Source organism: Agelaius tricolor, unplaced genomic scaffold, assembly GCF_023055355.1.
Source record: "Agelaius tricolor isolate 1412-34295 unplaced genomic scaffold, bAgeTri1.0.p SCAF_7, whole genome shotgun sequence".
NCBI lineage: Eukaryota > Metazoa > Chordata > Aves > Passeriformes > Icteridae > Agelaius > Agelaius tricolor.
In genome coordinates this window covers 7714276-7728518 of record NW_027269267.1, presented here as the reverse complement: position 1 = coordinate 7728518, position 14243 = coordinate 7714276, and the positions used below count along the sequence as shown (strand labels likewise).

Here is a 14243-nt window from a genome sequence, read left to right as displayed (position 1 = left end):
AAAGAGAAGCATTCAGGTTTCACTAAAACACGTTTCCCCTATAAGTGCTAACAAAATCAGTATTCAAGAGGGTAAGGACCAATGAGCATCCGAAAAAACTCACACCACACTATGTGATTCACATATAAAGTCATTCTCATTCAAATCAAAACACAATAAAACTGGATGATCTAGGAAAATATTTAAGCTTTCTATACACATCTGCTAGTTTTATTTTCTACATCATATGATAGATATTCCACCAGTCTATTCATGATTTAAAATAAAAGAAAAAAGGAAACGAAAGCAACCTGAAGAGAAAAATCTAAAGGTTTTTTGTTCCCCTCCTCTTTTTTAAATTATAAAGTATATATTAAAATTGTTCAAGTAATACACTTTGCTCAAAAAAGAGTAGATCAGGGATAAATACATGGAGAGTTTAAAACATTGTCAAGCAGAGGACTATAGTATCAGCCCTGCCTGGACACTGCTGAATAACTGCAACTTTTACAAAGGACATTCAAATTTACTGTGCCAACATCCAGCCTGGGAGGGTAAACAGAACAAACCAAAATAAACCCAGCAGAAAGCTTTAGCCAACCATGTAAGAAGCTAAACTGAGGTTCCAACAACATTCATTTTAGCAAAAGAGAAAATATGTTTCCTTAAAAGTCTGGACTTAAGGACCAAATCAGTCTGGATTACAGAGTTCAAAAGTAATCCTAAGGAAACTCTGAAGTGTGCACAGATGCAGGTTCCTGTGAAACACAACCAGGAGCAGAAAAGGATAACAGACACACAAGTGAGATTCTCTTGAGAAATCAGCATGCCTTAAATATGCACTGTGAATATAAATTAAACTAGAAAAAGAAAGAAGTGGCTGCACACATAGATATGATACAAATGGCCAGTGCAAAATGTATTTATCCTCTTTTAGTTAAAACCATACATGTGTAATGTATTAAGCCAGCAAAAAGTTAAATAAACTTTCTTGAAAGCTTGTAACATTTCTATCACAGAAATAACAACACTTACCTCAATGATTCCATCTATGAAAATATTGTAACAAACTTTTAAAATTAACAGCCAAAAAACATCAGCCTAGAGAACTATCTCTGCCTTGGGACAGACAGATGCAGACAAAGCCAGCAGAGAGGCCCCAATCACACAAAAGCTGATATTGTTCTCCTGCTGGGTGAAAATCTCACTTGTAAATTGAGGGACATCTGCATTCAGAGTCAGCCCAGGCAGGGCCCTGCAGAGGTGACCAAAGCCCAGGAGAATGATTTCTGTGATCTCCTTTGGGGCAGGCAGCTGCAGCAAGCAGCAGCTCCTGGGTTTCCATCTGAGCAGAATTCCTTAGATGCACTGACAGAGATGAAACATCATGGATAAAACATCATGGATAAAACTCTACCCACTAAGCACAGCCTTGAAGCCCACTAGACTTTGCAAAACAAATAATAATTGAAGTAAAAGACCTCCAAAATTAGTAACCATTTCACAATTCTTTCCAACTTGTTTATCAGTACTGCTAACACAGGACAGCAGTGTCTCCTAGGATGTCTTTCATGGAAGTCAATAAAAAAGAATTTAATTCAAGCATTTGATAAAAATCTGTCCATGGTAATAAAAAACTGTCTTCACTACTTAAATTTAACTCTGTTTTTCCATTAAGTTATTTATATACTGTACTGCATTCTTTATCATCTAAATTGGATATTGGAATGAAACAGTCTATAAAGCTTTATATAGTCATAAATCCAGACATTTCTAAGTGACACAGAGAAATGTCCTACAGCATACACCACAATTTTGATCATCACACATTTAACAGAGCAAGAGAAAAGAAAAATCCGTCCAAACCAAAGTTACTCTTTTACTTAAAAAAAAAAAAAATCAATTAATAAACAATAAATTTTTTAGGCAGTGAATATTTCTATATGGCTGTTTCTAAAAGGGCCTTTTCTTTACTCTCTGCAGTAAACACAATTAAGTTTTTAATAATGAAATGTGAAACTTATGTGCAGGAAAAACCCCACTCAACAGAAATAATAGGATTCTATAAAATGATGAAAAAACCACACAATGAAACTATTCAATAAACCCACATCAGGATATGCTTCTGCATTGCAGATTTTGGCTGAGAGTGATTAACTACTTTCTAAGCAGTTGCACCTTTTTACTCCTTGTTTTGAGCACCTTTGGCCACCAAGTAAATTGAAAGAGAGCCTTAAGACAGTTACCTAAACAAATTAATCAATTAAAAACAATCAATAGAATGATGCCTTCTTTGGCCTTCAGAGGTGCCTGTCCTCATAACACCCAAGTTAATGAATTACTGAGAAAGAAGATTTCTATTTTGTAGTCTGAAAAAAACCCAACACATGGGTAACTTACACCCTTAACAAAATAATTGTTCTTTCCTTTTTGGACTTCAGAAAAAGTTATTTCAGAGGCAAAAGAAGATATTTCAGCAGCAGGCATGATCTAGCATCATGTGCTTAATCTAAAAATAAGGATAACTCTTTCTCAAGAGTAGGAACATGAGAACAAATTTAACTGTGGAAAATGGCCACAGAAGAGGAACAGTATTTAATGCAAAGTGACAGCCACAACTTCACAACAGAAGAGAAAATTCCTACTTAGTGGGATATAATGGTTTATAGGTTACTTGGTCTGGAAGCTTCTTCAGTAACCCCAAATACTCTAAGAGGAATAAAAAGTTTCCCTGACAGAACTTCATCCCAGTACAACTGGTGATTTTTCCTGAGACAGAAATCGGAATAGTATTGATACAAAACCAGAAATCAATCTCCCACATGTAAGTTACTGACATGAAAAAACTACCCTTTCAAATAATACTGAAACTTGCTTCAGGCTTTAAAAGATATATTTCAGGACACTGCACTCTTTCAGAATTTTATTCTGTATTTTTCTAACCAAAGCATCTTTGGGAGGATTCTATCATCTCCCTTCCATGTAGCACAATAAAAGAAAAATGCTTTTTGTTGGCATTTTGTTCTCACAGATATCTTTATAAGGTGTAATTAAATGTATCCCTTTCTGTTTATGAGAAAAACTGTGATGAAGAATGTGAAAATTGCACAACTTCACTACTGGTGTTTCTTATTTGAAAAGCTACAACAGACCATTACAGCAATAACAGGTCATAAATGAAGTACTAGGAACCTGACTGGTACTATCAAGAGCAGAAAAAAGCAAAAGCATTGCAGAAGCATGACTTAATGTCTGGCAGACCTGCCATCCAGAAAAGTACTGAAACTAAGGCCATGTGGTTTACCAAAGCCCAAGAAGTTATATGATAACACAGTAATGGTTAATAAATATCTAAAACCTTTCTGCATGAGTGACACAAGTATTTTGGTTCTTACTACACTCATATTACTCTACTCCTCTCCAGATTTTTTATTTCTTGTTCATATTAACTGAGAACCCTTCTGTACTGCAGCATGCCATATAAAAAGTAATTTAAGCATCTGGTACACTAGGTGAACTTAAATTGGGAAAAAAGATTCATATTTTAATGCAAATTTGCAAAGATGAGTTGTTGGAGATACAATTCAGGAAAGTCATGAGCTCCTAGCCCCTTCTTCCTGTGTGTTTCATATCATTTTATCCAATGACTGTTGATGTAAAATGCATCAACAGTTATCAGAGAACAAAGATGAGACCTGCAGTGTTGTGCCAGGGCAATGCCACCATCACTTAGCAGCCATCCCCATCTCTGGATGCTGCAGTCCCAGGGGCAGCTGTGCTGTGGGGGAGCTCTGCCAGCAGCTTTGTGTTCAGGCCAGCTCAGAACCCAGCAGCTGGGGCCACTTCCAGACTGGAATCCCTTAAACTTCAAGAATGCACAGAATTCAAGAGACTGATCAAACTGTAACAAGTATACAAATCATTCACTACATTTTAAAGAGTCTGGACACCAAAGGACCTGCAGCTCTGTTTATATTCAGCTCATGCTCCTGCAAAGCTGCACAGAGGAACCAGAGCACTCAATAGTTTTGCAGAAACTCTCTCAAAGTCTCTACAAACATCATCATCTCCCTGCAGATCAGACAGCTGGAATGACTCCTACTCCTGTGGCTCTTTCACTGGGTGAAAAACACACACACCTTGTTAGATTTGTGATATTCACTGAGTTGTTCAGTTTTAGACATTGTACTAAAAAGGTCATCATCCATGTGATCACACAAACATTTTGGTTTGATCCAGGAGTGCATATTTTAAATTCATCTCATTATGCCCACCTACCATTTTTTATTTTTCACTGTACAGTGTTACCAGAGCATATTTACTCTCAAACAACATTAAAATAAAAGATGCTGTTCACCTACCAGTGGTTATTCAGCTCACAGGACTGCAGCACAACTGGCATAGAGTAAAAGCAGTCAGAACACACAGGACTGGCAGCCCTGGCTCCTCAGTGCCAGCTGCTTTGCCCTGCAGATGTGCCACTGCTGTGTCACAGCACCTGCCAAGCTGCTCCTGTGCATTTGGTTCCATCTGGAGTTTTTTCTCAGTGCAAGCTGTAGATTGCTTTAGAAAAAGTTGGTCTTCCCTAAAAGCAAGTCCTCTGTCTTCAACATGAACTATCCACATAGCCCAGAAAAAAACATCAGGGAAAGTATTTTTTCTGCTACCCTTTTTGACTTTTATTTTAGACCTCAGTGCTGTGCAGATACAAAGGCACTGACAGCATGGTGTGCTTTTGAATTTGTCATTCAGTGAGTGTTTTGGCACTCCAGTAAGACACTGCTGCCTTATGGACTAGCAGCTCTCCAGAACCACAGAGAAATACAGATTTCAGATGATTGAGCCTATTCCATACCATATCCAAGCATGAAAGAGAAATGAGCATATCTTGGTGCATCACACAAAAAATTTCACACTTGTAAGAATATCCCCAGACCTGGCCTAACATTAGTAGATTTAATGTTAATAATAATAGAATATGTACCGTTATAAAGTTGCAATTCACATTTAAAATAAAAACTAAAATCTGGCCCTTATTAAAGGAAAAAAATCTATTCTGTTTAATTATTTTAAAGCAAACCTATTAACTCAAACTCTTAATCACTTACATATTCTACAATACTCTATATTACAGCACTAAAAATGTATTTTTGCACAAAGTGTTGGATGATTCTTACATTCTACAACTAAAGAAATTGATTTTGGTATCAAACAAGAAAGGGGAATATTGGATAAAATAAAATATTATCCAATGAACAACAGATATGGGAACACATTCAAATTTTTATCACAGAAAACTTACATCAAGTAACGTGTGAAGATGCTGATCCTGGAAAACACTGTGAAGAAAATCTAAGTCTTTTTCACTGCAGTCTGTAAGTGCATGAATTTCTTCCAGGCTGTCCAGCACCTGTGAGACTGCTCCTATGGGGCAACAGACAGGGGGAAAAAAAAAAAAAAGAGAATAAAAAAATCAATAAAGCAAAGGCTCATGGTAAACTGAACTTTGGAAAAAGAAACTTTCAATTCATCTGGTACAACTGGAATAGGAGCTTAAAAAAGCTGGAGTTTTAACAGGAAAACTCACTGAATAAATTTTACATATATCAAAAGTGCTCACAGTTAATGTAATTATACATAAGAAATGGCTTAATGGGAGAGAGGTCAGAACCTGATTTTATTAGGCTCAGCTTTGTTCTATTTTAGCTGTGCTTCCAACAATGTCTTATGGAGCCACTTGGATTATTGTTGGCCTGTCCTCACCATTCCAACCTTCACTTCTCTTTTTGAACTGCCAGACAACTTCAAATACATATTGTACAATCTTGAAACATCAGTAAGAATTATTTTGAAATCAAATCCCAAACACTGGTAAAATCAGGAAGAACCAATGATTTCACAAATATTTTTAAAATCAGCATCAGGATAAAGGAGGGAAGAGGGAGAAACACCTGACTGCTGAATCCCCTGGGGGACAAAAAAGGCTGTAATGTGTTTTTGTTCTGTTTGTCCTGCTTGCCTGGTTATCTCCTATCCAGCTATCACCCTGCTTTTTCAGCAGGGCATGGGTTTGGGTCACAGGATGATGGGGATGATTTTATATGGCATGGGGGTGAGAGAGAAGCGAGAGCTATGGAGACAAAAAGGAGAAATGGGAGGCACTGTGGAAGGTGGAAGTCCATGAGGGAAAGCTGAACTCTCAGCAGGAGAGGACAAAGAAACACAACACAAATTCAGAGTAAACCACTCCACAGTGGTTCTGTGTGAAACAACTTGTTTAAAAATCTGAGTATCAGTGGTGGCTGCCACCTGTGTGCTTTACTAGGATGCCAGCTTTGGCTTATCTCAACACCCATGGATCATGTCTTCACTTTTTCCACTGTGGTAAAAGCATTTGCTAAGAAAGCAGCATATCCAGTGAGAGTCTGCAGCAATGCTGGTGGTCTGGCAACTGGATGCTTTTTCATAAATAAATTCTTAATTCTGGATACTGAACTCTAGACATGCTCTATTTCACTAATTTCTCATCAATATGCTTATTCTGTTTACTTACACATTGCCTGTGTCTTTTTGACAAGATAGATAACATCTAAAAAAATTGCTGCATTCCTTGAAATTCTATCTTCTATTGCATGAACAATTCTTATCAGCCCTCCTTAACTCAAAGCCTTTTGTACTGCATTTTCAGAATGTAATAAAAACAATATACCAAACTGCCTCTTAACCACACAAGGAAAGAAGTTAACTTATTTCTCTGAAAATCTTGAAAAAGTGAAATAAACGTAACAAAATACACAAAAACTACTATACAAGACTTGCAACCTCATGGCTGAGAAGGAGAAATAAATTACAAATCTAGAACTCTTGCATCACATTTAGTCCAAACCTCAGTCTAAAATTCTCCTCACAGTTGTCTGTACAAGGTTTGAGAACCACAATATCTCCCTCACTCACAACTCATGTCTCAGGAGCAATAAAACTTCTTAGCTCTCTCCCATCAAGTGTGTCTGACTACTTACACCTATTTGATGTACTAATTCATGTTCTTTTAAAAACCTATGGCTGTCAGCAAATAAAACAAATGCTTTGACTTTTAGTAGTTGCTGTGCACGAGGTCAGGTGCACTGAAAAAAGAGAAAAATTTGCTTCCTCTTTGATAATGAACAAGAATGCTCAGCTGAAAGAACCATCCACATCCCTCTGCCAGAGACACAGCAGGAAACCTGAGGAAATATAAGAACTGAGGATCTGCTGGTAAGAGGATGGAGAGATCCCAGCCAAGCCTCAAAGGCAAGGGAAAAAACCTACCCAGGGACCCCAAAAGGACTGCACTGTTTCCTTTCCATGTTCAGCACATCAGTTAAAGGCTGATGGACTTAGAGATCTCCATGCCTGAAGGAAAGTGCTTGACTTTCCAGGATCCAGTTGGTAAAAGAAAATTTGTTAAAATTCTCTTTTATTTCTGCTCTTTTCACACTCAGAGTTTGAATTATTTTATTTTCAAGCAAAGCCTCTTTTTCTGGGTTCAAAGCCTTTTCTGTGTATTTGGGGTATTTAAGGAAAACTCAAGAAAAGATTCTTGAGCCTGGGGATATTAAGAGTCTCTAATACTGCTCAGTGTTGCCCATAATCCCCAAAACCTGAGCCAAATCTGGAACCAGTAACAAGTGTGTTCCAAGTTGCCTGCAGTGCTGTGTTACTGTGAAACAACAAAAGCTCTGGACCACCACATACCTTATGTGACAGTATTATTTCCTTTGCAAACTTTATTTTGTGGAATACTTTGAGGGCTTTGAAATAGAAATGAAAGTTATGATTTTTCAATATTTGCATCTCAACAACCTCTTGAATATTTGGGAATTTAAAAAAAAATTAGGGTTTGATCATCAGGTCTTTTTTTTCTCCTGTTCATTTGTCACATTGAATAGAAGGCTGTAAAAAAAGTTTCCAAGAATGCCCTTAAGAAATTTCATGGGACTTTCTGATAGTGACTTTGTTAATCTCCCAAATGACAGTTTTTATCTTATATTTTTATTTCTACCTATAATCTTATGTTTCACCTACTGCCATGCCCCTCACTCATTTATAAATAATGTGCACCTGCATGAGCAAATGGCATAGCAGCAATATACTGATGGCATGTTAATGCTTAAAAAGAAGCATTATATATATTTTACAAAAATTTTTGTGAACACCTAAACTCTCTTTGTTACAGACATCTGTTAAAATGTCTAAAACTTCCTTTCAGAAGAGTTTTATACTCAATGAAGAGATACTACATAAAATGAAGTTAACCAACCTTTACAGCACACCTGTTTCTAAAAACATTCATATTCAAGCTAAATTCCTAACCTTTGGGGAAAGTGTAAAGGTACTCAATATTTATAATTAAAACTTATATCCCCTTGAAATAGGATTTAACCTCTTTTCAACATTGCAAGTGCACCCATTTTAACCTCAGCACAGATGATAAAGGACTTAAGTGAATTATTACAGTCATACAAACTAAGATCTCAGACTTCTCATGGTCTGTAGCAGTTACAGACAGAATCTAGAAGTATGAAAATTAGAATGATGCATAAATATTAGTAAGGCAGGAAAAATCAGGAAGCTGACTAACTTGACTGACTGTGTTAATTTGTTTTTAAGACTCCATAAAGTAAACTTTGTTAGAAAATCCTGCTCACTGCCCCAGAATTTTCAAGCAGCCCCAACTTTTGGGTGAGATGAATCTCACCCTGCACCTTAAGTTACTATAAAACCAGATCCAATTGCACAGGAAAGGCTGCAATTCCAGTGATATAAATAGAAGACTCTTCTCTGCAGAAACAGGAATAAAATCCACACCAAACATGGTTCTGTGAGAAGACTCTGGATCCTCCTGTAAATGCACAGTAAATGACCTCAGTGTCAAAAGGAGCAGGGACACTCTGGGCCATGCACACAGCCTTATCTTCCCTGTATTCCCATAAGAAAACCTAAGCAAGAATGGCTGCAGCTACTCAGAGTTTCTTGGGGAATGCCAACTGTGAAAAGTTGAAAACTATGAGCTGTCATATATAAAAAAGAGGAAAAACCACATTAGAATGCTTATGACAGTCTCCTGCAGTCACCACTAGTACATAAAATGCTTTTACAGTTACTGGAATGACTTCCTAAGGATGATACCCAATTACTTCTGAGAAGACAGAGATGAATTGAGCAGTTTTCTGCCTACTGAGGCAGATCTGTTATTTATCAGAGACATATCTGCCTTGTGAGGCAGAAACTTGGGAATTTCTCTTCACGCAGTGCACAAAGTTACCATGGGTATTTTGGGCAGGTTCTGCCACCTCATTTTTGGAGAAGGCCATTGAGAAATAGTTTTCTGTTACAGCTGAATTATGCCTCTAGAGTCTGTGGTTGTCATACAGTGCATCTGAAGTTGCTATGGACACAGGTTCTTCAGGCTGGAAGTAGGCAAAGCTTTGGTAAAATAGCGTTGTTACTACAACATCCAGCTATTCTAGTCTGGAACAGGTGGTTTGACTAGAGAAACTGAACTTTAAAGGTAGGGAGGAGTTGCTTACTTCTCCCCAGAACAGAGTAAAAGAGAATTTTAAATACTGTTCCAAGAATTGCCTACATGTTCTGCAGTTGTCATGTGTCCCCCCAGTACAAAGCATCCCAAAAGTTTGCTTTTCTAAGGCTTCTCAGCACACCAGGAAGGTATTAACTGCCTCCCTCTGTTATGTAACAGGCAGTAAATAGAAATAGGAACCTCTTTTCATGTGACATGATCTGCAACATTGTACAACTGAATAAAGTGTTTAGATAAAGAGACTCAGATATTGCTACAAAGAACAGACTACATCCTGACTGCAAGCACATTCTGAATGAGGGCAAAAGAACTCCTTGGTTTATTTTTTAACACTGAAGATTATAAATACTCATATAAGTCTTGGGTCAGTCACAAACCCACTTCTGAGTAGTGAAAACCCAGAACTCAAGAAGCCTGACATAGTTTAAACACAAAACCATAAACACCTTTTTGCCAGTCTCCTGCAAGTACTATGCCAGGAAATAACTCTGCAGAACTTATAATAACCATTATACTATTAGCAAGTTTTTATGAAAGAGACATTGGCAAAATCTAAATCTCTTAGATTTGTAGAGCCACAGAAAATGAAGTTCATGACACCAGCCACTCATTTGTATCCTGTTCATTCTTATAAACTATCTTTATTTGACTGGCTTTTCAATTATTCTTTATGTTGTGTAAATAGGTAAGTAACTGTGTCTTGAAGATTTCACAGTGGTATTTAAATGACTAAGCAAGGCTTTGCTGTCATTTGCAATTTCTCTATATATCACAGTTCAGTCCTTATGCCAGCCAATCTACAATAAACAGAAGCTGATTTCTCTCAGCCTCATCTTGTGGCTGCCTTCTCATGGGCAGCTGCTGGATGTGAAATTAAAAGACCAATCCTGGCTCTTAAAGCACAGCCATTTCAGAAGGCAGGATTTATTTTACTCTGTTTGTGAAGAGGTCTCAGGGCAGTACATCCAGCAAGGAAAGACGAAAAATCATCAGAAATTGTTAAATTTTAGAGAGACCAAATATTAGAATCACAAAACGAAGTCACATGATACAACCTCACAAAAGAAAAAACAAGCATGGGCATTATTATAAAGTGCAGACCTTTCCACTACTTTAACTGATGTAACTTCTCAGATTTAGAGACAGCCAGCTGAGCATCAGCTGTTCTTCATCACTTGCAACAACATCTGCAAAAATCACTGGAGCTGAGATGCCTCTGATCTCACAGAGTAATTTGCTGCTCTTTGCTGTTCACTGTATTCCAGAGCAACTGACTCTGCAGGAGCAGATGACAGCCAAAGCAGGTGTATACATGTACATGACTATAATAGCTTAAAATAAGGTGGCAGATACATGTTTTACATATACACAGCATTGTAATTAAAATATAAGGCAAGTAAAGGCTCTGTCCTGCTCAAATTTGAGCTATATGGCATTTCATGACTTCTTCCTTCTTGGACTGAAATGAAACAGTGAAGTTTAGACACCCTATAAATTTACAAATAAGCTCCTACATGCACAGAGTTCTGTGAATGCTACTGGGAAGCAAATAAGGCAGTGATAAAAGAAATATATGTATATACATACAGTGCATATATATAAAACAATCAGGAAGAGTGTAGTAAGAGAGCTGGAAAGATGGAGGTTTATGGAGATGACAAGAACAATTCAGAAAGAAGACTGCTGGTGCAATGGAAGGGTATTGGGATTTACAACTACATTAAAGAAGGTAAGAATATCTAAGGAGTACAAGAAAGGAGAGAAAGGCAGGTAAAGTCAGAAAATAAACTAAAGGAAATAGGTGCAGGAGAGAAAAACAGGGAGAAAGAGGCTAAACAAAGGAAAAAAGAAAAATAAAGAAAAAAAGAAAACAAGAGATTGTTTCCAAACAGCAGAAGGAATATAGAGGAGAGTACTATGTATGGAAAACAACAAAGGATGGGGGGAAGAGGAAGTGGTGGGGGAGAGGACAAAGGAGGCAGCAAGAAACTGATGCTTAATTTTGAAGAGACTTTTTTTCATCCTGCACACACAGGGGCACTGAGAGTGGGCAAGGCTCCACTTTCTCCTGTCTCCATACTTGGCACCTTCACACAGTTTGTCAACTCTTTTTCCCAGCTACCCCTCACTGAAAATCCAACCACAGATATGACAGAAGCCAGTCTGGTGTGGTGGCAAAGAAACAAGCAGAAGTGTTGTTTTACACACCAGACCTGTAGCTTACATGTAAGTGCACTCACAAGCAACTAAACAAATGAATGTTTAAATAGATGAATGCCCTTCACTATCCCTTCTTTAGATCTTTTCTTTCTCCTGGCAAAAATGTCTAAAAACCCCCTTCTGACCAGCATGACAGCAGCACACCCTTATAGTCAGTTTGTGGAAGAAAAGTCTCTATGCACAAACAAAAACCCAAAAATCATGGCACAGGCTTTGTATAAGATTTTTTTTTCTTCCCCCCTACAACTGCTTAAAAATAATACTATCACAAAACTTTCATACAAAAATCCATTGAACTTTCACTCTCATGTTACTGGACAGGCATTCTGAGATGGGGAGATAGGAGGAAAAGGAACAACTTCCCTCACAATCTGTAAAACCAAAAGAATGAACCAAACAACAACAACCACAAAATCCATGACTGATCAGAGATGGAGACAAGGACACATGTCCTGCTGACATGTCCTGACCTAGGACAGAAGCAGAGCTGTTAATCTACAAGTCTCAAAATGCTGCAGGAAACCCCCACTTTCTATAGCTTGTTTTTGGGGAATTAGTTTTGCTGAATTAGTTGTTTTTGAAATGGCTGTGGTTTGTATCAAAGGATCTAAAATTTCACAGCTTCTCCTCTGCCTAGGTTTTAGAAATACTTGTGGTCCCACTTTCTCACAAAGTGTGCAGGTGCCTTGCAGCAGAAGCTCCTCCCTACATGCTAACAACATTCCTTCATTGAGGAGACACATTTTGGATAGTTATTGAAATCAGGTGTATGCATATCCACAGTGCATATGCATAGATCAGGTAACACATATCAACACAGAAGGATCAAGAAAGTTCATGCAAGCTGAGAGCAAGAATATAATATTTGACTAATATTACAGTAAATGTTTGGTAGTAGAAAGAAAAAAAGCAAACATTAGTCCATGAAAACAATTTTGGAATGAAAATGCAAACCCAAAATATACTTTATTAATTCAATGAAAATTAAATTTTAGTTCAGTTGTGTTGCAAATATTAAATATTGGGAAAAAAACCCCAAAACTCAGGTAATTTTAATACTGCCTCTAAATTAGAACCTTCAGAATTGCCTGGAAATCATCGTTCTGCTTGATTATACTGTTGAATATATATTACACTGTACACAGATTTAGTCAATACCATATAATTTTGTCTGAACAGGCAGTATTAAAACTGAAAAGAGCAAAGAGAAGCAAAAGAAAGCAGATTTTTAAACATGCAAAGACACACACCATAGCTGACTGATATGCCTTAAAGGAAAACAAAGGGATACCTACTTTCTGCTGCTAGAAGTCCTAGAAGGAAGGCAGCATTTGGACAAACAACAAACAGTATGAAGATTTCAGAACCAGCCATTTATAAAGCTGCAACCTAGCAGACTAATTTAGCCACAAAATAGTCTCAACAAAGTGACAAGGATCCCCCCAGTTTTTAATATGGATTTTCTATGTGTGAAGCAAATGGCACTGGCAGACTGGGATGGGAGGAAAACAAACACTTGGCATTGGGAAGGCAGCACATGGATGCAGTCTTAGAGATCTATTAATACCAGACTTTTCCCAACATTGGTTAAACTATTTTAAAAACTCATGGACAAAAAGGGATTTTTTAGTAAAAATATTGTAGGAGTTGAAATGATAAAATAATTCAACATACTGCAAATGATTCATAACATATTAATATACTTAGTAAGCAAAATTTAGCAATGTTATATTGAAATAAAAAGTTTCAGTGAAAAATGTTATGTGAACCATTTAGAAATGCAACCACTTCTTTATTGCTTTTAATTAACAGTGTCTTTATGCCCTTTTAAAAAAAATTAAACATATCAGAGCAAAGAATCAATAGCTGAAAGTCATAAAGTTAATAATGGAATGTTGGAAACACACAAACTCATGATCTCAAAACTGATAGCTGTGCTTGTAATACTAGCAAAGGAATTAGTAACAATTATAAGGTGAATGTAGTTTTTTTCTCCCCAAGCATTCATATTGCAAAATGTTACAGAACACCCTTTGCAAATATTTACGAAATCAATGCTAATTTTTGCATAACAAAAGTGGGGTTTTTTCCTTACTTCTGTTGATGAAACTGATGGGTTTTAAGATATGGGCTTGTATGGACAATATTTCATGAATTCTAAATCCCATAAAACAACTAATAATTCTAACTTGAGTGAGTTCAGCTACTTCCATGTATGTTGGAAACAGTGAGCTCACAACTTGTCTGTATCTGTGCTGTTTGACCTTGCTCTGAAGGACTAAGAGATTTAGCTTTATTCCCATTTTTATTATCGAATTTGAAAATCAAGATCTCATGCTGTTAAAAACTTCTTGTTTGCCACGACAACACAGAGTCTGACAAAATAGTACAGGATGAAAATTTCAATTTGCACACATCGATCCTGAGACAAAATACCAAAAAGCACTTGTAAAAATGCTGTGTG

At 37.0% G+C, this 14243-nt stretch overlaps 1 protein-coding gene across 7 annotated transcripts in view; it reads right to left on the bottom strand.

Annotated features, from left to right (window-relative positions):
- Nucleotides 1-14243, bottom strand: part of CASK (calcium/calmodulin dependent serine protein kinase) — a 189106-nt gene that overhangs the window by 49195 nt on the left and 125668 nt on the right. For 4 of the 7 annotated variants that reach the window (XM_071430281.1, XM_071430278.1, XM_071430279.1 and 1 more), the window contains exons 11-12: nucleotides 13075-13092; nucleotides 5282-5403 (exon numbers count right to left, since the gene is read on the bottom strand). In XM_071430281.1, coding sequence (XP_071286382.1) covers nucleotides 5282-5403; nucleotides 13075-13092 — 140 coding nt within the window. The remainder of the gene's footprint in view (nucleotides 1-5281; nucleotides 5404-13074; nucleotides 13093-14243) is intronic. The other 3 variants (XM_071430280.1, XM_071430284.1, XM_071430285.1) reach the window with 1 other exon arrangement.